The sequence below is a fragment of the Astatotilapia calliptera genome, chromosome 9 (genome assembly GCF_900246225.1).
Source record: "Astatotilapia calliptera chromosome 9, fAstCal1.2, whole genome shotgun sequence".
NCBI classification, from domain to species: Eukaryota; Metazoa; Chordata; class Actinopteri; order Cichliformes; family Cichlidae; genus Astatotilapia; species Astatotilapia calliptera.
Genome location: NC_039310.1, coordinates 5,106,796 through 5,128,457, shown reverse-complemented (window position 1 = coordinate 5,128,457; position 21,662 = coordinate 5,106,796). Strand labels below are relative to the sequence as shown.

The 21,662-nt window shown below is 42.3% G+C and overlaps 1 protein-coding gene across 4 annotated transcripts in view; it reads right to left on the bottom strand.

The window, feature by feature from the left end:
* The window catches only part of hecw1a (HECT, C2 and WW domain containing E3 ubiquitin protein ligase 1a), a 91,564-nt gene that overhangs the window by 23,806 nt on the left and 46,096 nt on the right, over window positions 1–21,662 (bottom strand). For 2 of the 4 annotated variants that reach the window (XM_026179143.1, XM_026179142.1), the window contains 5 exons: window positions 13,628–13,770; window positions 13,213–13,313; window positions 11,429–12,390; window positions 10,385–10,955; window positions 4,286–4,384 (listed from right to left, as the gene is read on the bottom strand). In XM_026179143.1, coding sequence (XP_026034928.1) covers window positions 4,286–4,384; window positions 10,385–10,955; window positions 11,429–12,390; window positions 13,213–13,313; window positions 13,628–13,770 — 1,876 coding nt within the window. The remainder of the gene's footprint in view (window positions 1–4,285; window positions 4,385–10,384; window positions 10,956–11,428; window positions 12,391–13,212; window positions 13,314–13,627; window positions 13,771–21,662) is intronic. The other 2 variants (XM_026179145.1, XM_026179144.1) reach the window with 1 other exon arrangement.

Sequence of the window (21,662 nt, the reverse complement as noted above, 5' to 3'; positions counted from 1 at the left end):
ATTCAAATTTATTTTTGATATTTTGAGATAAACACTTGGTGAAAATGAAGGTTCCAGAATGGCGTTATCAAAGCCAAGGTCATAAAATGTAATCATTAGTTAGCAACAATTACCATGCTTGTGACCATAATTGACAACAGCTGGTACCTTCTACTCTACAACAGCTAAAAGGTGTGTTTGAGGGCACTTGTAGGACTGACAAGCACACAGTAAAGTAAAACATAGCAGAAACTCTGTGCAGTTCTGGGATGGAGTGCTGGAGATTTAAACAAGCCAGCAGTGTCTCTCAAAGAAATTTTAAGAACTGCAGATTCCAAAATCATCCGAGCTAACAGGTATACAAGTTACTGGGAGGTGCAGCAACTTCAGAGAACCAAATGGTCAGAAACAACCAGGAAACCGCCATGACACAGGAACGAAACTGCCTGAACAACCAGTGTCATGGAAACAAAGATATTATTATCATTATTGATGGAGATGGTTCCGGTAAGAAACCTTACATCCAAATACAGCACACTGACAATTTGAACAAAACCTCCAGCTGACCACATAGACAAAGGAAAATCCTTCTGGAAGACATTTTTAATCTATGATGAGATTAAAAGTATTTCGGGGTCTTGTTCACAAGTGACTGGAGAAGGGAGCGGGAGATCAACAGACGGAATGGTGCTGCGGCTGCAGTGATGCAGACGCTGCACCGGTCTGTTGTGGTGAAGAGAGAGCTGAGTGTAAAAGCGAAGCTCTCAATTTACCGGTCGATCTACGCCCCTCCCCTCACTTATGGTCACGAGCTGTGGGTAGTGAGTGAAAGAACGAGATGGCGGATCGGCAGAAATTAGCTTCCTCCGAAGGGTGGGTGGCCTCTCCCTTAGAGATAGGGTGAGAAATTCAGCCATCCAGGAGGGGCTCAGAGTAAAGCCACTGCTCCTCCACATCGAATGGAGGCAGTTGAGGTGGTTCGGGCATCTGACAAGGATGCCTCCTGGGTGAGTGTTCCGGGCATGTCCCACCAGGAGGAGGCCCCGGGGCAGACCCAGGACACGCTGGACAGATTACATCTCTCGGCTGGCCTGTGAACGCCTTGGTGTTCCCCCGACAAGCTGGAGGAGGTGGCCAGAGGGAGGTCTGGGCTTCTCTGCTTAGTCTACTGACCCCGCGACCTGGCCCAGATAGGCGGAAGAAGATGGATGGATGGATGGATGGATGGATGAGACAAATGTTGAGTGCTTTAGTTGCCAGAGGTTTGTTTGGAGGAGTAAAGGTAAGGCTTTCAATCCTAAGAAAACTGCCAGCTGGTGCAATAAATATAAAATGAATCAAACCAAAAAAAAAAACATTCAAAGAAATAAGCCAAACCCTTGACAGCAATGTCTAAGATGAGTAAGGTGTAATGGTGTGAGGTCCTTTCTGACATGACAAATGACAGATGATGAGATAGCAAATGTCTTCAGTTTGTTATATATAAATATTAAATGCTATTACCACATAGTCCTAACTATATCGAAGGCAAACTTTATTAAGCACTCAGTAGTACTTTTAGGACTACAAGAAACTACTACTACCCAACTTCTAGTCCATATTACCTGAAAGATGATTCCCTTAAAACCAAACACATGTAGAGAAGAGGTTCAGTTCTGAGTGAGGCTTTGGAGTAAACACCAGCTATTAGAATCAACCTGTCAATCAAAGCCTTTGAAGCCAACCTTAAGTGGCAATTACAGAAACTGCATCTTTGGGCAGTTCTAGGTTTGCTTCATTTTTTTTTGCCCTGGAGGCTGCTGCTTGTTGTTAAATGTAGCTATTCGGTCGTTAAGTGATGACGTGAGTGAATCCTACTTCCGGGCCTAAAGTAGTCTGCGTTTAATATGGCTTTTGTGTTGTTAACATGTTTAATGTTATGTATTTTCTTCTATTTGATCTCAAAAAGCTCCTAAAACAGTCAGTGATCACTGTTGACCTCCCTCGGCTTTTATTACCACTAATCATTTATTTAAGCTCAGTTTTTAACACCTTAGGATGTAAATACAGCCCAGCCCATGCAGCAGTATATGAATGACTAACCTCGTATTGTGGATGGATTATCTCAGTTGTTCTCCTGGCTGAAGTTTGGTCCTTTTACAGCATCCTGCCATGCGATTACATTTGTTCCTGACCACCGAGAACACTCACGTTAACTTTTAACTGTAGCTCAGGTGGCAGAGCAGGTCAGCCACTAATCAGAAGGTCGGTGGTTCGATCCCAGGCTGCATCCTGGCTGCATGCCAAATATCCTTGGGCAAGATACTAACCCCATGTTTGCCTACTGGTGGTGGTCAGAGGGTGGCGCCTGTGTCCGGCAGCCTCGCCTCTGTCAGTGCGCCCCAGGGCAGCTGTGGCTACAATGTAGCTTGCTATCGCCAGTGTGTGAATGTGTGTGTGAATGGGTGAATGACTGAATGTAGTGTAAAGCGCTTTGGGGTCCTATGGACTAGATAAGCGCTATACAAATGCAGGCCATTTACCATTACCATTTTATCGAGTGGAAAAAAAGTTAGCTTGTTTATATTATGCTAACATAGCTGTGTCGCTAGCGGTCACGTAGCACATCATTATATACCAGCTAGCCAAACTTCAGTAACCCTACAAACGTCACTGCTGTTTAGTTTTCTGTCTTCATTTATGCTGGAAGTGATAACAGCTGTACGTTTTAATTTGTTTCCAAAACCCCGCAGTCAGGACATGCTATGTTGTATTTAGATAGAAGCTAGTGAGCTAACTCCCTGCTAACTTCTAACTCCGTTAAATGTCATAAATTCCGTTTTCATGGATGCCTGGATGTTAAACTCAATTGTTACACCTGGTAGAGCAGAACGCTGATCATTTTATTAAAGATGAAAGACTTTAGACAGTTTTTCAACTCTCAGTAATGCCATAGTGATCGTTTGATATATGGACCTGCAGCGGAGTTTAGACCCAGACACGGCTAGTGACGTCAGACTTAACGCCCGGATAGACAGCAGTATCAGTCTTGTAGTGCCACATCCGGGATTTGTTTAGCCCTTTAATAGCGATAATGTGAACGTGTCGGACTAGTACCACTGCAGCTTTCCTCAGCTCTGTCTAACTGCTTTGGGAGTAGGAGGAAGATGAAGAATGCTCCCAAAGGACGAAAAACCCCTGTGTTGTTTTTCATGACTGCTCTGCCTGCCCACGCGCACAAACACTCTTGAGCAGCCTTTATTAGCTGTCCTGACTGTGTTTAGGGAATTAGTATCTCTAATCTAGGTAACAGTCTTGTTCTATTCTGGGCTCTAGGTGGTCTGGATCAGATTTTAGTGATTGAATAATGTCACTCACCTGTTCTCTTCAAAAGAAAAGATATATTATAAACATAGTACTTGACTGTATGTGTTGTAAGACCACTACATCCAGCCTGTCTGCAGAAAGCTTCTTGAATCCACATACTAAACATCAAGAAGGAATTAATATTGAAACTAGAGTGTGGCTTTTATGAATTACAAAATGAAATACTTTTAACTCATGGTCATATCTGATTTTCAAAGATAAAAGATTCTGTGAGCTCTGTGAGCAGTGCACAGATGAGCAGGACGTCATGACAACTGATTGGAAGTCAAGTGTGGTCCAAAAAGAGTCTACAGCACTGGAAAAACCAATGGCGCAAATTGCAAATTTGACATTATTATAGTCCTCAGGAAAACATTCCCAAACAATCCTTATTACTAATTACTCCTCACATTTTTTGTAGGCTTTCAGTTCACTCCATATTTACATGCTGGTTTTTTCTGGCTTGTAGGGATATTTATCAGACCAAGCAGAATGGATGGATGAATGAAACAAAAAAGGTTTGTGATGCTGTAAGCACAAAAACATTACAATTGGAAAAAACTCAGCAGCAGTTTCTCTTTTACAAATACAGTACTTTTACAGTACTGTGTGAGAAAAATGGTGCTTGCAGGGGAAACAGTGATTGGGGACTCTCAGTGATGATGTAACGGCTCGGTTGAGTTTAGGCTTTCTGACAGCCTATCAGTATAGGCCAGCGAGCCATCCAACAATCGTACTCAGAGTAAATCTCCAACCATGTACCATGAAGCAGAGAGCAGTATGAAGCTGTATGTTCAAAGCTCGATGAGTACGTAAGGAGAGACGAGACAATGATAAGAAACACAGAGGAGAAGGAATGTATTTGGAAAGCAAATAAATGTGGCGGCATGCACACACAGCACAAACACTCAGAGTGTTAGCATGAGACTCCAGAGTAAGACTGGGAGCTGTTGGTTCTTACTTGGAGGTAAGGCTTGGTCAGTGGCAGCAGGAAAATGGTTTAGGTCATGGCTGGGTCGCAGGACTGGAAGATGGCCAACAGGAGGGGAGAAGCTTGAGCCTACAGGACATTAGAGAAACAGCACGGGGTGAATTACCATAGGGCCAAGGATATTCTGTACCAACTATAAGACTGGGAATAAACTGGACTTTGCCCACATAGATGTGGAATCCCCATGTGTTGTTAGTTAGATATGTAAACACTGAGGCTGTAGACAGACATGCCCAATGTTTCATATATAGATGTCATAGAGTTAATGACATGTAATGTTAGCATATATTTGGCTAATGCTACTGTAACTGTTTATCAAATCAATAAGGTTAAAGAAAAATCAGTGAAAGCTGAAATACCAATGTGTCAGTTTACCAATGAAAGGTTAAAAAAGAATATTTATTCTCAACAATTTTAATAACAAATTCATTTTGTTTTCGAATCAGAACATTTCCTGTTGTTAAATTTGAGAACCTGATACTTGTCTTTATCTTGCTAGTTTTACATTAGCTTAATATACAGTTGGGGTCATAAAGGTGCTTATACTGATGAGCATGAATGTCATGTTAATTTTGGGTTTTAATAATAGGAAGGTGAAATGACTGTGCAGCATAGGTCTTTAGCAACTCAAGAATTGGGTGTAAATAAATCTGTACAAGTTGCATCTCAAAACAAGCTCCTGGCATAATTCTCACTGGATATTTGACCATTCGTCTTGGCAGAATTGATACTGTTTATTTAAATTGGTTTCTTGCCTGGCATGAACTGAGCACAAATTTTCAAATGTTATGAGTATTGGTCAGTAAATGCTGTCAAATAAATCCTTTTGCTGGCAAAGAGAAACTACCAACAGTGTCCCAAATTACCATGACATTCATGTTGCAGTTATGTCAACTTCTGAGATTATAATCTAAATCATTTTTATTTATAATGAAATTGGTAGACAAGAGTATCTAAAAAATGAAAATATTTCTTGGAACATCTTTCATGCCCTGCAGACACATAAACAAATCATGCCCATCTGCCAACCACATTCCTTTAATCTCTTTTTGAACTACTCTACCACCAGCACCAATAACAAGAGCTAGAAGTTAGTCTTTCAGCTAATTGCCCCACCAACAATAAACGCTGTCTCCATTTACATATATATATATAGTTACTATTACTTGCAGACTGTTTTGAAATAGTCTCTAACAGCTTTTCCATCAGCTAGTAAAATGGTAAAATGGTGAGTGAGTATGTGGTCTGGATGAAGGAAAATGTGTGTTAATGCGAAGTGCAAACAGACATAGCATGCTTTGAGATGGGATTGTGATAGGATTAGCTGGAGTCAGCCTGAGGGAAATGTAATCCATAAAATGCTATCACATTAATGAGCAAGCTTTCCTTCCACTAAAAAAGAAACATTGATCACCAAGGAGAAGCACTGATGCTCAGGCATCAAATGTCTTTAACATGAGTACACACTGGCTGTACATACATTGCAAAACACAGAAACATCACTGTTGAGGTAGGACTGTGACGGAAGGCCATGATATGCATCACTGTGTGTAACTCGTTAATTGAGATTTGCCACATTAATGCAGTTATGGCGTTAACGTCACTTTAACGAGATTAACGCTGACAGCACTAATATATATACATTAAAAAAGAGAGGTGAGATGATTTAAGGCTTCAGTGCTTGGGCTTTAGGGTGGAGATGGCCAATGTCTATCATTACCTCTTGTAAAATATAGTTGGAAGGCAAAGCTGGACGGATCACCTTTGCCTTAAAGGTTCTCATAGGCTGAGATTATAGAAAGCTCCAATTACAGGCTATAAAGTTTCTATAGTGGAAAAGCAGATTTTAATAATAAAACTAGTCTAAAGTTCCAAAAGCACACAAGTTAAAGTAAACCAGGAGAATCCGAAACAACATTCTGGCACCTTCAATTAATAAGTAATCAAATCGAGCAGTTCAGTAAAGACAGAGGAACATTTCTTCCTGCTGATGTTCATGCTGGTAGATGGCAGTAAAGTTTTAATCATGGAAATTCACCACAGAGGTGACTAGCATTACAGAAGTGAGTGAGCACATATGAAGTAATGTTTATAATTGCTTCAAAAATCTCAACAAATACCACAAAACACAAACTTTTTGTGCAGTTTGGAACACAATATGCTTGGGAGTTAAAGGTACAGAGGCTGGATTTCCCAGAAGTTAAAGTGTGCCAAGGACAGTAATCAGTGATCAGATGTAAGAGAGAGAGAACGAGGAGAAAGATTAGAAATTTTCAAAGTTAAGGACTGGCATAGTTAAAATTGTTTTTCAAATCTTTAAAAATATGAAAAAACAAATTTAAGTAATATAATTTTGTTATTGAAAGGTTAAATGAGAATACATGACAGTTTAATGTAGTTTATTGCCAGTTAAAAGCATTAGTTTGAAGTGTGGTAATAAAGTTAACAGTAATGTACTACAATGGACTTGTCAAAGCAGCCTGTGGTGCTCATGGTCAATGTTAAATCAAGAGTAGCAGACATAAATTTGAATTCAAGCTGATCTGTCTGCTTAAATGTTATAGAATTCAGTTACACCCACAAAGACCAGCAAACCTAAGAGCAGCAGCACAGTTCAGCTTATCCCCATATGTAAGGAAAATACCTAAATCTGCTGGAGCTTACAAAGCAGATTTTATGTCTTATTTCAAAGTTGTTGTTTTCCCGCCATTCTGTACTGCTGCACTGGATATTAGTGTTCCTCCACCTGCCAAATTCCATTTTAACCCCTGTATAGGCTTGCAGTGTTCCTCTCCATCACATCCAGTTTCAAAATATCAACATGGCCTTACAATAACATGGCATCACAAACTACCAGGGGATACTACAGTGGCGACTTCAATCTTTTATGTGGTCCTAGAGCTGGGCGATATATCGAGTTTTTAAAACATATCGATATATTTTTATACGAGATATAAGATGTGACAATATCCTTTATATCGATATAGTCTATGTTACGTTATAATTATAGTTGTGGAGCCGCAAGTTTGCCTCTCTTTCGTCCACTTTTGTCTCTACGCAACGTTACTCCGCCTCGCCTTCACTGAAGACAACTCCCCCTCCTACCCCATCGCTTCACGTGCAGGCAGCGACAAGACGGACACGGCAAATCTCCGTTAACGAGTTACTGCGCATCGCCCCATGCGTGGGGCTGGACGGCGTCAACGTGCTAACGAGCTAAACATGCTAACGAGCTAACCGCGCTAACCCTAAAATCCTTTCATTCTCTCAAAAGTTGATAGCGCGCCTTATGTATGAATTCTGGTTGTGCTTGGTGGCCGCGAACCGATTTTATGTGGTACACGGCGTTCAGCAATCTGTCAAAAATGTTTGAGTACGACTTTGGTAAGCTACGGAGCTGCACCGCTTGATAGATTGTCGGCGCATTACGGCTACCGAGGAGCTTCGCGGAGTGATACGTACTGTGCATCAACGTAATATTACCGTATTGTGTGTGTATAAGGACCATAAATGGCACCTGTAAGAGACGTGGTTATGAAGCGGATTTCAAACTCCAGGCTGTCAGTCACACAGTAAAACTTGGGAACAGAGCAGCTGTAAAATCTGTCTGTCTTTGTTATTACGCTCAGCGTCTTTTAGTTTACATTTTGACTGCACAATTGTGAGCTCTTTGTTTAGCACAAAAACAACCTTGTTTTCTTTTATTTATGGAGCATTATTATTTAATGAATGCTCATAATTTAATTTTGAGTAATTTTTCATGTACATCTGTGCTGTATGTTAATAAAAGTGCCTGTGTGACATCTGGGACACAGCTTTGACTAAGAACTCTCTTTTTGTTCTTACTTTATGGCTTAAAAAAAAAATCGAGATATATATCTTATATCGCCATCCAGCTAAAAAATATCGAGATATGAATTTTGGGTCATATCGCCCAGCCCTATGTGGTCCTATGGTTCAATGACCCAACAATCCATGATGGGGACCTTGCAGGTAAAACTAACATTGGCCCTGCATGGGCTAAACCGCAAAAGGGTAAAACTGCTGTGGGAGCCACATGGGCTAGCCTACAAGGGGTCCACATGGTTTTTGAAGCTGGACTGCCTCCAATTGGGGCCAAAACGGGATACCTGTGGGTTTGCTTTGCCCACACAGCCCCACAGTTCACCCACAGATAGCTGCTGTGGACGCGCAGGGGCATGATTGTTGTGGATGTGGTTATTCTAAAAGTGTGATAGAAAGTAAGAGCCTGTGAATGACACATGGTTCATTTACTCACCTGCCTGTCCTTTTCCAAAGAGTTACCAAGGACAACTGTCCAGATGGTTCGGGGTAACAAACCATCTGTTATAACAGGTAAGCAGTCCAACACACACCCACAAGGCCAACACAAACTTGGTCCAAGAATAAATGGCAAATGGACTTATGTTTAAATATTGCTTGTCTGCCCAATTTAAGCACTCAAATCACAAATACTACAGCCTCATTCATCCAGTCACACACACAATGAATGCTCTATCCTAAGCTGCCCGACACATTGGCATGCAGACCGAAGGAGCTAGGGATCAAACCTTATGATTAGCTAGTTACAGTCACTCTAATAGAGGCAACCGAGGAAACTCCACTCTTGTCACAGCACTACTCATTCACTTTCTTGTTTATTTGGTCTTCTGCTCAGTTTCCATCATGCTAGCGGAGGCTGAACACCCACACACAAAATCTTCCCATATATGTTTTTGTAGATCATTCACACAAACTCGACACAGCACCCACACTTGACAGAAATTCAGATCTGGATGGAGAAACCCATGGTTTCATCAAGCTCTGAAAATTGCATAAATAACCAAGTACTGGTCCAAGTCTTAAAAACCCAAACACACTTAAAGGTTTCCCATAATCACACAACCAAATTAAATATCAGAGAAGTGATAAAAGCAGATTCAAGCCAAGAGCATTCAAATCCAAAATGGGGGGAAAAACAATCTTTGTGTGCAAGAATATAATCGTAACAAGCAGGAAGAAGAAAACTAGACAGCTATCGAACTCTGCAGAGGGTTTGAAAACATTTTAGTAAAAGGAAGTCTTACAGGGTTCTGCAAAACTGTGTGTGTATCCAGCTTTCACTCTCTACAGGCAACGTCATGTAAAAAATACAAATATACAAAAATGACCAACATAGTAAAAAAAATCCAGTCAAACACAGTCAATCAGTTTATACTTAAATATATACGTTTACAGCTTATACTTAAATAATTTGTCACTTCAGAATTTTCCTTTCTGAGGAAGTAAAGTGAGGGCCATTAACAAGCAGAGCCTGAATCTCCCAGAAGGTAAACAGAAGCCTTCGGTGAAAACCTGGTAGATAAAAAGTTACATTAAATTGGCTAAAACGAATATTAGTAGGAACATGTATTCATTTGGGCTTCACTTGAACATTGAGGCACCGCTCCATGAAAACAACCCCCCCCCCCCAATGACAGCTATGACCCCCAGAAGAACAATGCTTCATGAACATGACACGGCTGAACCTAAGCTGCTGAGCTGACTGAACCTCTGCACACGAGCCTGAGACAATCCACAGAGACCCATCTCAACACTCACAGATCTCAAATGATTCTCTCCATCATTCCACACGCTCAACAGGACATCCCCTGGATTTCCACTTCCCCATATGTCAGAGCTTTTTTGGAGCCATGGGAGGGACCCACACACCAGTGTTAGAACAGCTAAAAGTCATCGTACTGACTAAAGAAGGAGAAGAAACATAAAAAACATCCAGTTGAGTGTCTTGGAAATTAATCATTGTGGGTTCAATTTCATTCTAGAAATGGCCAAACAACAAAAAAGAAAGTCAATTTTCTCCTCATGCCAGACAATGAGACAAGAAAGCTTTAGAGAAGCGTGAGCTAGCGTATTTGTCTCTATAAGAATAGTAGGCATTGGGGGAAAAGCTTCACTTTATATATGGCCGGTAAGGCAACTTCCTGCGAAGCTGAATGTGTTGCTTGCCTAGTGTTCTAGTCTAATTTGAAAGCTGGAGGTGAAAGAGTTATTCTGAGACAATCTCACCGATGCTGTTCTGATCACTGGGCCCCGCCACAGCTGGATCCCCCTGCTCTCCGCTCCTGGTCTCCTTCCATCTGCCCGTCCTCCTCTCTGCCCCGCCCTGCTCTTCTCCGTCAGGGCCGTGATTTCCATCAGGTACTGACTCAAAGGCGCTCTCCTCATCTTCCTCTTCCTGGGAGGAGAACACAGTGCTGCTGGAGAGCCGGTTACTCTCCACCGAAGACAGGCGGGTGTGGCTGCAAAACCGCCCCCTCCCCTCATAGCCGGAGTTGCTGTAGCATGATGTGCTGTAACAGGAGGTGCTGTAGCACGAGGTGCTGTAGCAGGAGGTGTCACAAAACTCGCACTCGCTTTCACCTGGAGCTCTGTGGGCGCTGCCGCCAGCCCTCCTTCCTCCTCCATTGCTGGAATCCCCCTCCTCGCTTTCTGGACAGGAAGGGGAGATCCTCCTGACTGCTGTGTGGCCTCCTCCAAATCCTTCACCTTCCAGAAGTTGATTCAGCTCAGAGAGGCGCTCAATGGAGAGGCTGCGGGGCAGCGAGCGCCGACAGCAGGGGCCCGGACACCCCAGAACCTGCACGAGTTTAAAGACACAGATCTTTTATTACTCTTCAGCAGAGGTGAATCAGAGTGAATGAGTGGGTTAGCCCTTCAGTATGTTAAGTGCAGAATGAGAACAGGATTTATGCTGCCACAGCTTTCTAAAATAAATCATGCATCGTGTGAGCAATCCCAGCACATCAGCTGATCTCAGTGCTACCGGGCAATTCCCTGTCTCATAAACAGCACGCTATTCAAATTCAGTTGGAACAATTTAATTTGGATCATTTTGGTTTATAGCTAACACTAAACCAAAGAGACAGTATGAGCACAGAAGATCGAGAAAAGCTAGCTTACATGCTATATGTGCTAAACAGGTGTACTGCCAACACTTCTTGGGGGAACTCCAGCTTAAGAAGCTCCACTGCATACACCACATAGTAAGAATGACTCCACAACATCTTCTGTTTGTTAGCAAGTGTCTAACCAGCCCATTACTGCCCCTACCTGAGAGGGTGACTGTGATGTATCCTCTTCTTCATCATCCTCCTGCCCCTCCTGCTCTTTGGAGGTTTTATGTGTTGGTGATGTGCTGTTTGTCTCCACAGTGCTGTCTGTATTCACTCCTTCCCCACTTTGCTCTTCCTCCTGGCTGGGCGGTCTGTGCTGGGCCGAGGGAAGACTGTGAAGGAGGTGGTGAATCCGGATGTAGTGGGATCGTGGCGTCTCAGGCTCGCCACAGGCCGAGGCAATCACCGTCTCCAGCTCTGACACCGGGAGGGAGCAGGGGCGGGTTTTACGGCGTGAATGAGCATTGGAGTTGTAGTTCGACAAGAGAGACTGGCAGGAGCAGGGGGCACAGCTTCTTTCCCCTCCCTCTCCAACCTCCTGCGGGGCCCCTTCAGCTGGGCCTACAGGAGCCTCCTGGGGTGCAGTGTTTTCCTCGGGGGGAGCCTCCACAGCAGTGGTCTCATCGAGAGTCATTTCTGCTACGGCACAGTCAGAGTGTGGCTCTGACTGTGCTTCATCCACAGCCTCTCTTCCTTCTGCTGTAACCTCCTCCTCGGCTTGGGCTGCAGTCTCCTCTCCCTGCTCCACATCTCCTTTCTCCTGCTGCCCCTCCTCTCCTCCCTCCTGCTGCTGCTCACCAGATTCTCCCTCCGCCTGCTCCACCTGAGGCTCAGGAGTCAAGGGTTCCTCTCTCACCGTGGTCTCCTCTTCCACACTTCCTTGCTCCTCCTGTGACGTCGCTTCACCCTGCTCCTTCTCAGCGGGTTGGACCTCCTTGGGTGCGGAGGCTGCTTCAGGTAAAGTCTCAGGGTCAGGAGGAGCATCCAAGGGAAGATCAGGCATGTCAGGGCCCACGCTCAGTGTGTCATCATCGGGAGCATCAGCAGCATGGTTGACATCTGCTGCGTGTCCACCCTCAGGACAGGCCGCCTCTATGACTAAGGAAACCTCCTCATCGTCTAAGAAAGAAAGGTACACGCTTTCATCACTGTTTCATAAGTTTCATTTTCAAGTTGCTGCCTTCAAACTGAGCTTTGTCTTCAGTGTGCAGTGACTTAAGTGAAATCACAAATTTTTCAGAGAAATACTGGGTGTGTGGCCTCTGATACAGAGCAAAGATTTACCTGCTAATTAGAGACTAAACTTTGAGCTGCTGGTGCCTTTTGCAGTATTTTTTACTGAATCATCTGACAAATAACACGACAGACCGTGCGGTACAGCTAATGTTCTTTAACTTCCTAGAACCTGGCGTCCACATATGTGAACATCACATTTTGGGTTATTTAGACCAAAATACTCAATTTTGCTCTACAAGGGCCTGATATGCACTTATGAGGACATTATACTGCTACTGTTCTATCGAACTGTTTTAAACGAATATCCTCATCTGGTAATTGTTTGTTTTTATATTCATCAGGACCCAATCAGCCCAAATATCAAAGAGAAATTAAAAATGCATGCCTGTAACTGAAGTGTCACCACACAGTGCAAAAGTTGCTATAGTACGGTTAAACATCATTTAGTTAGCCAACAGTGGAACATTTGATGGATGTTACTTTAACATTAACCGCCGGTATAAGTTCCATTTGAAGGCAGCAACTGGGTACAATGGTTGTGCCATTACATTAGTAGCAGTTTAAAATCTTATATTATAAAATGTATTATGGAGATAAAATAAATCTTGCAGCATATCCAAGTCCTTTTCAGTCTCTTACATAATCTACAGCTACTAATTCAAGGTGAACTGTCCATACTACTACATAGCATTAAGCCTGGTGTACCTGGGTGAATGGAGGAGGTCAGCTCAAAGCGGAACTGCAGCTGGCCACAGACATGATCTGTAGGCAACCTGCGACCTAAGGAATAACTTACTACTCGATCCCTGGGGACAACACAGAGACAGGCGACAGTTAGAAAGGGTATGTAAATGAGAGAGAAGGGAGAAACTCGGTAAAAACATACAGTAAAAAAAAAGTAAAAATAACATAGTAGCTAAAATCAGACTGTTACATGGCTTTTAAAGCAGCTATAACCACCCACATCATTTACCTCACAGACAGCCTGTGTGGGCCAGTTTATGTAGGAGAACTTTTACAGCTCTACAGATTGAACCATTGAGCACAAGCAAACCCCTGAGCTGATGACAGCCATGCTGCATTTATTTAAACAGGGAAAATCCTCATAAATGTGTTTTACCCGATGGCATGTTTTTCCAGCAGTCTCTGGACCGGGACCGAGAGCTTCCCCAGGAAACGCTTGATGATTGGTCTGCTCTTGGCAAACTTATCCTTCACCTCAATCTCCAGGACATCAGTGGGTAGGGACACAAAGTTAAACCTCTGGAGAAACAACAGAGGACAGAGCAATTTCTTGTTGGATGTGTGATATGTAACACAGGCAATCATTTACAGCATTCAGCATTTAAAGCACTAACAGGAATTACTATAAAAAAGGAAAAAAAGCAGGCAAAAAACTTGATCATCCAAATTTGGCAAACAAGAATATATTATTAAATGAGATGTCCATATTCTGTAGACTGACTTGGGTCTGAGTGTTGAATCTAAACCAGCACCGTTTTGTGCTTAAATGTGCCAATTCTTGAATTCTTTGCTCGCACTTACTCAAACTGCCCTAATCCATACACCTAAAACCAACACATATCTGGCAACCCTTGAAGAGACCAGACCAGAGTCAGTGCCAGCACATCAATCCTCATGACTCACCAAGATAACTGTGAAAACTTGTTGGGTTTTTATATTTGCTATTCAAACATAGCATGAGTAAATGGAGTGCCTGCAGAATGAAGGGTATGAGCAGAACACCAACAACCGTATACGTACCCCCAACGTATATCATTTATGCATGTGACACAACAGCAACAACTTCATTATTTATTTATAAAATACAAACTGCGTTCTGCCACATTTCACACAGGCGAGACTGATTCAAACTAAAGTCACTTTTTGCATTTGTAATTAAATATTATAGTTATTGGAATTAAGCAATACAATCATCTTTATGGTTGCACAACTACTATACTAAGAAACTATGATTACATTTTGATATTGTTAGAATAAACTAATGAATGAAATGAACTAACAGTGGTAATAAAGTGTTTCTACTTGTATGCTATTTTAAGTTCTCCCCAGGTTACTAAAAACGACTTATCTCAAATGAATACTGGAGACGTGATTGTTAGAGTTCAAATTTCTGCAAATATGTGGGAGGGTTAAAGTGCTCCCTCTTCAGCAGATAATCATTAAAAGAAACTCTGCACATACAGTAAGGCTCAGGAATCACAACCATGTAACTCGTCCTGGATTAAAACATTTCCTGGTAGCTTAGCGTGCCTAATTTGGGGTTTATTTTTCTTCCTCAGTGTTATTTGTACTTTATTTATTTGAGAGAATCCAATTCCCCATCTTTCTCTTTCGGGGTTCTGATGACTGTCCAAGCTTCTTATACACTGCTTGGAGAGTCCAAATCCTCCAAAGCTTTTTATTCACTCTTACCAAGATAGATTTTAGAGGGAAATACTGATTGCAGCTTAAAGCTCTTTGAGACAAGCTTCAGAATTTCTGGCACCAAAAACGTTAAATGCTTAAATTAGTACTGGCACAAACCTGTTAGTTGGTTTTTATCAAAGAACAAAACAACAACAACAAACCCATGATGGGACTTCCCTTCTGCATTTATACATTTTATTCAAATGTCAATACAAAGACCTCTTTTCCTTGTCTCTGTCTTCACCTGCATTTCAGAGTTCTTGTAAATCCTGTCTTATGTCCGCGTCTTCATTTAAGGTTAACACTCCTTGAAATTATTATGATGTGGAAGTAATGGGCATCAACAGGCACATTAAAACCACCTGCCTAATATTGTCCTGAGGCTTTGCCCTGTTGGGGAATGCACATAGGACCTCTGGGTGATCACAGTGGTGTCTGGCACTGGGGCTTTATCATTTGGATGCTGTGGAATGGGGCATCAGCCTTGTTCTGATGATATACTTCATCAGGATCTGGGTGTTTTGAAGATGAGGCAGATGATCTTTGTTGAGTCCCTCAAGCAATTCATAAGCAGTTATTGCAGTGTGGAAAGTGCATTGTGTACCTAGGGCCTGTCATTGCAAAGAGAATGGTCTTAGTCTAATACTAAGGAATTAGGGCTGGGCTATATCACACTGTTCACGGTAATACTGGTATAATGTTGGGCAACGACAAGAAAATGAAATATCGCAATAGAATATGGGTAAAACACGCATGCGCACTGCCTTTGTTTTCATACGCACATGGTGGAAAAAGCATGGCGGCGACGCAGAATGAGAAGGGCGAAAGCGGATCGTTGAATGAAACGGATGAACCAGAACTGGTTAGTAAAAATGCTGCAGCTTCAGTGGTGTGGAACTGGTTTAGCTTTCGTCCGTCAGATACACAACAAAGCACTATTTTTGGTAGCACATGCTAGCGGGCCGTCGTTATTATCGTGTTGTTTGGAAAATACGGCACACTTAAAATCAATCCTTTGATTTTTCTGACCATCGACAGCGCCCCTTATAATCCCGTGTGCCTTATGTATGAACTCTGGTTGTGTTTACTGACCTCGAAACGATTTTATGTGCACGGCGCTCGAAAATCTGTCAAATGTTTTAGTACGACTTTGCTGAGCTACGAAGCCGCACCGCTTGATGGCTTGTCGGAGCATTACGGCTATCGTAGGCAGGAGCCTCGCGGAGTGATATGTGCTGTGCTTCAACATAATATTACCGTATTGTGTGTGTTTAACCTCTTTTAAGTTTTGTGGATATTATACCTGGTTGTGCTGAGGATATGTCGGCCAGTTTCCACTGGAAATGCCCTTTGGTTAAACTGTCAGTGAGGAATTTGCATTTGCACTGTTACATTTGTATATAACTTAATGCACATAAAAAACAGCTGCTTGTTTAAGTGAAAATACATTGATGTTTTTTGGGGGTTTTTTGCACTAATAAAGTTGTGGAGTTGTAAAGTAATTTGTCTAATGTCAATTATATCGTCAGTTATATCGTTATTGCAAATTTTCAGATGTATATCGTCATAAATATTTTTGGTCATATCGCCCTGCTCCAGTAGGAACCAAGGATTTCCAATAACAACCTGCATTATGACGAAGTAATCAGTGTTCTTTACCTCATCTGTTAGTGGTCTTAATGTTTTAGCTGATATATGTTGCTCTGCCTTCAGTGTTTGATGCTTCAGACAGTATTCGGACTAACTTCAGCCTCCTCACTCTTTAAAGTAGGATAATTTGCAGCTGAGGCTCTGATGCAAGGAGCTCCAAAAACACCCTTTTTTGGGTGTAATAGGCTTGTTTGAAGCCTTTATTCTGAGAGTATTTCTAATGTTTACTTCATGATGGTCATGATGAAGTATAAAGAAACTGCAGCTAACTCTTTATATACTGGTGAGTAGAAACATTTCGTCTTTAATATGCTTTTGACCTTGCTCACGCCAGAATAACAACTCTGACTCTTTGAAGCGTGGACTCAGGCATCAGTGCATTAGCAGCACTTCTATTCTGCAAGCTGAGACGTGCAGCCATCATGGAACCCATTTGTTCCAGTACTTCTCCACTGATGGTCTCAAGTGTCTTTATACAGCAGTTATGAGCTAATCAACATTATTTTCTTCATCTGTAAGTGGTCGAAATGTTTCTTCTTTAGTGTCAGATTAGTCAACAAACTCATTAATATGATGCTTAAAATTGAATTCCTAAGACTTCACTGTGTAAATCTAAATGCCTAATTTCCTATACAATAGATGCCCACATGAATAATTCCTGTGAAAACCTTGTAGAACAGGTCTTTCTGCAACCATACTATTAATACAAAGGAGCCTGCTGCAGTGAGGGACTTCTGAATTAGGAAAACCTTCATTTTTGCCAACAGCCCAATTCCATAGGTTCTTAATGTCAGTCTAAAGTATGGATTGCCCTGAAGCCGCCTCATCAAAGGTATCAGAACATCAAAGGAAGATTCTGGTGGTATACACAACAACTAAACCTGTCATTAAAAGTACCTTTCCTTTTTAAATTAAACTTAAAGACTCCTTCTGTAACATAGAACAGTAACATAACGATATTTCTTTGGATTCTGAAATGTTTGTGCTTAAGTAAGACCAGCACTGGCTTTAGTAATTATTTTAGCATTTCTGTCCCTACAGGTAATATTTCGACAAAATGTAACCCCAAGGTTAACTATCCTCAGCTATGTGTACTTTTCTGAGGGATCATTTAAATGTGTGGAGGTTTTTAATTTAAAGGTCTTAACAAAAGTACAGCATATTTGGAGATTTTCAGAGGCTCAAAGGTTACAGACAATTGACTAACAAGTAGTTTCATAACCAGCTGTTCTATTCACACCCATCACAACAATTACTCAGTCTATAATCAAGTGATGCTTTCATGAAACACAGAGGCTTTACAACAAATGGCGAACACTATTTATGCTCAAGAGGAGGAAGGGCAAATTAGACTTTGCTTTGGTTTGCTGGATTTCCTTTGCAGACTTTGCATTTCTGATCAGTTTTGGAGCATCCAGAAAAGGGCAGGGTTTTTTAGGTATATATTAGCAAAGAAATGCTCTCTTTAATGGCCTTTAAGCCATTCACATGATCTTAACAACCACAGCATGCTTTTAAGTCACTGAAGTCAAAACTAGCAGCAAACAAGGGTGTGTTTCTTTGGAGCGTGCTGGCAGAACATGTCAAGAAAGGAAATAACACTTGCTGATGTCCGTGGACTCTACACATTAGCCAGTCCTTGACTCCAAAAGGTTTTCATACAAGTATTAAAACCAGCCCTTAATGAAAAATGATAAAACTATTAACTACGAAAAAAGTTAATTTCACTGTTTAAATAGCATAAATAAACATTTTACTTTTTATTTACTGTTTAACATTTATTTACAAGGTCATTTACGTTCTGAGACTACAGGATACGATGTAGGAACAGTAGTTTTTGCTCGGTGCTGTGTTCTTGTAAAGTACCATCCATATACACTTATTCTCCCTCTTCTCTCTCAGCAGCAGATTTTACATTTTTGGGTTTTCCTTCTCTTAATATCTTAGCCAAGTCTCTGTATATCCATGTGTGTTTAGGTGATTGGAAGCTCCAGGCTACAACTTCCTTTTCCCTGCAAGTGCAGTTGGACATGATGAAATGAAACCTGAAGGGGTGACACTAAAGTTTGATTGGATTAGTGTGTGTGTGTGTGTGTGTGTGTGTGTGTGTGTGTGTGTGTGTGTGTGTGTGTGTGTGTGTGTGTGTGTGTGTGTGTGTGTGTGCGTGCGTGCGTGTGTGCGTGCGTGTGTGTGTGTGTGCGTGTGCATGTGTTGTGGCTGCTACATTACATTCTATCTGCTTTGCTACCCTTGCCAGTGTCTCAGACAATGACTAAAGTGCTGATCATGTTGGCTGCTGTTTTTCCGATCTGTTTCACTCACTGTGTTCTTGTGTGTCCCTGATAGTTCTTTTGTGGGAAGGACAGAAGGAAAAACATATTCACTCAAGAAATGAGAGCAGAACAATGTAAAATGGATCTGACTGCATGGGATAAAATGAAGTGGCAAATGCAGGAAAATGAAAACCGGGAAAAAAAGAGTTAGCTGTGGAAATCTGTGTGCAGAGTAGGGATGGGTATCGTTTAGGTTTTATCCAATACCGGTGCCAAATCGGTACTTTTGAAACGGTGCCGGTGCTCAAACGGTGCTCAAACCGGTGCTTAAAGAATGGAGAACACAAAATTGGTCCAAAAACCTCTCATGCTCAGCTGTTTTTTGTAAAAAGATAACAATGTTAGCCTTTTCTGCAGCTATGGGGCATATATGGTATCACTCTTGGCTGGAAGCAGTGCTTAAACAATGGAAAAAACACAAACTTTGTCCAAAAACCTCTCATGTTTAACTGTTTCCCACTTTTTCTTTGGTCATTTTAGCCTTTTTAGCCAGGGTGAAGGGAGTATCTGCCATCAAACAAGAGGACAGCCGCATGTAGCTATGATGATGTTTGCTAGTTCACCTTACATGCATTAATTTAATAACGTGGTTAGTGTACTCAACGTAAATTACACACGAACAACATTAAGCTACTCACGCAGAGAAGAACGGCTGCTGCTGCATCATCATCCTCATCATTTCTGCTACACTGGCAGGGCTAGGGGCCAGGACTCTCCTCTTCGGGTTTTTGGGGGATGTTGCATAACAGGCACCACACCCGCAGAAGATGCGCTCGGTGTGAGGTCTCGCAGCAAGCTATCAAATACGGCGCATTTCTCGGCTTTAAAAAAAACGCTATGCGTCGCCAGGTGTTTCATCGGATTTGAGGTGTTACCTCCTTTGACAGTATCACAGTATCAGCTTAAAGCACTTGTTGCAGGCTGCTGAGTTTGCATCTTTTGCTGTGAAGTACAGCCAGACTTTTGACCGCTTCGCCTTGGACATTTTTAATCTGTAGCTCTGCTCTAACTGAACGTACGTACCTGGGCCCGCCTACTATTCTCGGAAACGTAAAATGATTGGCTAGAAGTGTATCACAGCTCAGGAAAAAAAAGCACCAAAATAAAGCACCGAAATGTGCGCTGCTTTTCGGTCTGGTTACTACCGTTTATGTCAGAATGGCACCGGACACCGGTACCCATCCCTAGTGCAGAGAGATAAATGAGGAGGATTAAATGGAGAACGAGTGAATCATTTACAAGAGCAGGCAGAGGAAGGTGCCAGTGGGGTTGCACAGGATGGACGGGAGGTGGATGTGGGGTAATGTGGGTATCGTGTAAATAATTACCTGTTTTATCACAGCAGAAATAGCTCATAGAACCCAAGTTCAAAGGGAAACAACGCCACCAAGGTATATATAGTTACTGTATATACTGAATGTACTGTATTTTAGAGTAGAGAGTAAAGTTGCTCTGGGTCATTCATCCATCCATTAGGCTTATACTTATCAGCGCTATGAGGGCTGCGGTTCATGTATTTTTAAATAAGAATCCCACAAATCCTTGACTCTAAATTTCACATAATTCAGCCCTCCTTGTCTGTCATCTTTCAGAGTTATATGTTAAAGATTTAGGCTGAGCTCACAGCTGCCTTCTGCATTTCACCAACTACCAGGCCAGAGCCCCCCAGCTCTGACAGACTGTCCACCCCCCTCCCTTGACCCCCACCGGTTTGCTCACAGAGCAACTCGGTCCACGGAGGATGCCACCACCATCACCCTTCACAGATTGCTGAGCCATCTGGAGAACAGGAAGAGCTAAATGTGGATGCTCTTCGTGGACTACAGCTCAGTGTTCAACACTATAAACCCAGACATCCTCACCACCAAACTGGACCACCTTCAGATCCCGCTGCCACCTGCTCCTGGATCAAAGACTTCCTAACCAACCGGCCTCACTCAGTCAGCCCCACCTCTCTCCCCCACTCTCACTCAGCACCAGATCCCCGCAGGGAGGCGTTCTCAGCCCCCTTCTGTACACCCTGTACACTTATGACTGTAAACCAACCAACGTCATCGTCAAGTCTACCGATAACACCACCATGGTTAGGTTCATCTCTGATTGACAGCGTACAGAGGTTGAGTCTCACAAAAAAAAAAGGCAATTCTATTCTATTTTATTTGTACAGCTCCAAATCACAACAACATTCACCTCAAGCCAAAAAAATGCTCTTTTCATTTCAGCACCACAAATCCACCACGCAGGAGGAGCTGAAGCGTCTCGACATCAGGCCATTGATCCCTACAAGGTCATACAGAGCAGGTTCACTGGGCTGTCCACTGTATTTAAAGTGAGTGGTTATAAAACAGTGAATGTTAAGGAGCTGGCAAACGGACAGCAGCCAGATTAATTACCTTAATCTCAGTTTTTTGTTAATTGATTAGAATCAAGCCAAAATTAGCAATCTTGCCTGGTCAGGCAGGCTAATCGTCCCACTTTAATGTGACTGATGAACTGGGCTCCTGTCCTGAGGCCTGTACTGTCTTATCCAGGTAACTTTGGTTTCTGTACTACAAAGTTGGTTTATTTCTCACAGGTGTAAACTGCCATGTGATAGATCTACAGATCTATAGGTATGAAACCACTGCCTACTGACAAATCCATTGTCTAGTGCCACCATTCCTGGGCAATCTCTTGCACCTCTGGAGAGAGTAGAAGGGTCCAAAGTTTCCAGTAGCATCTAAAGTCTTTGTTTCCCCTGAT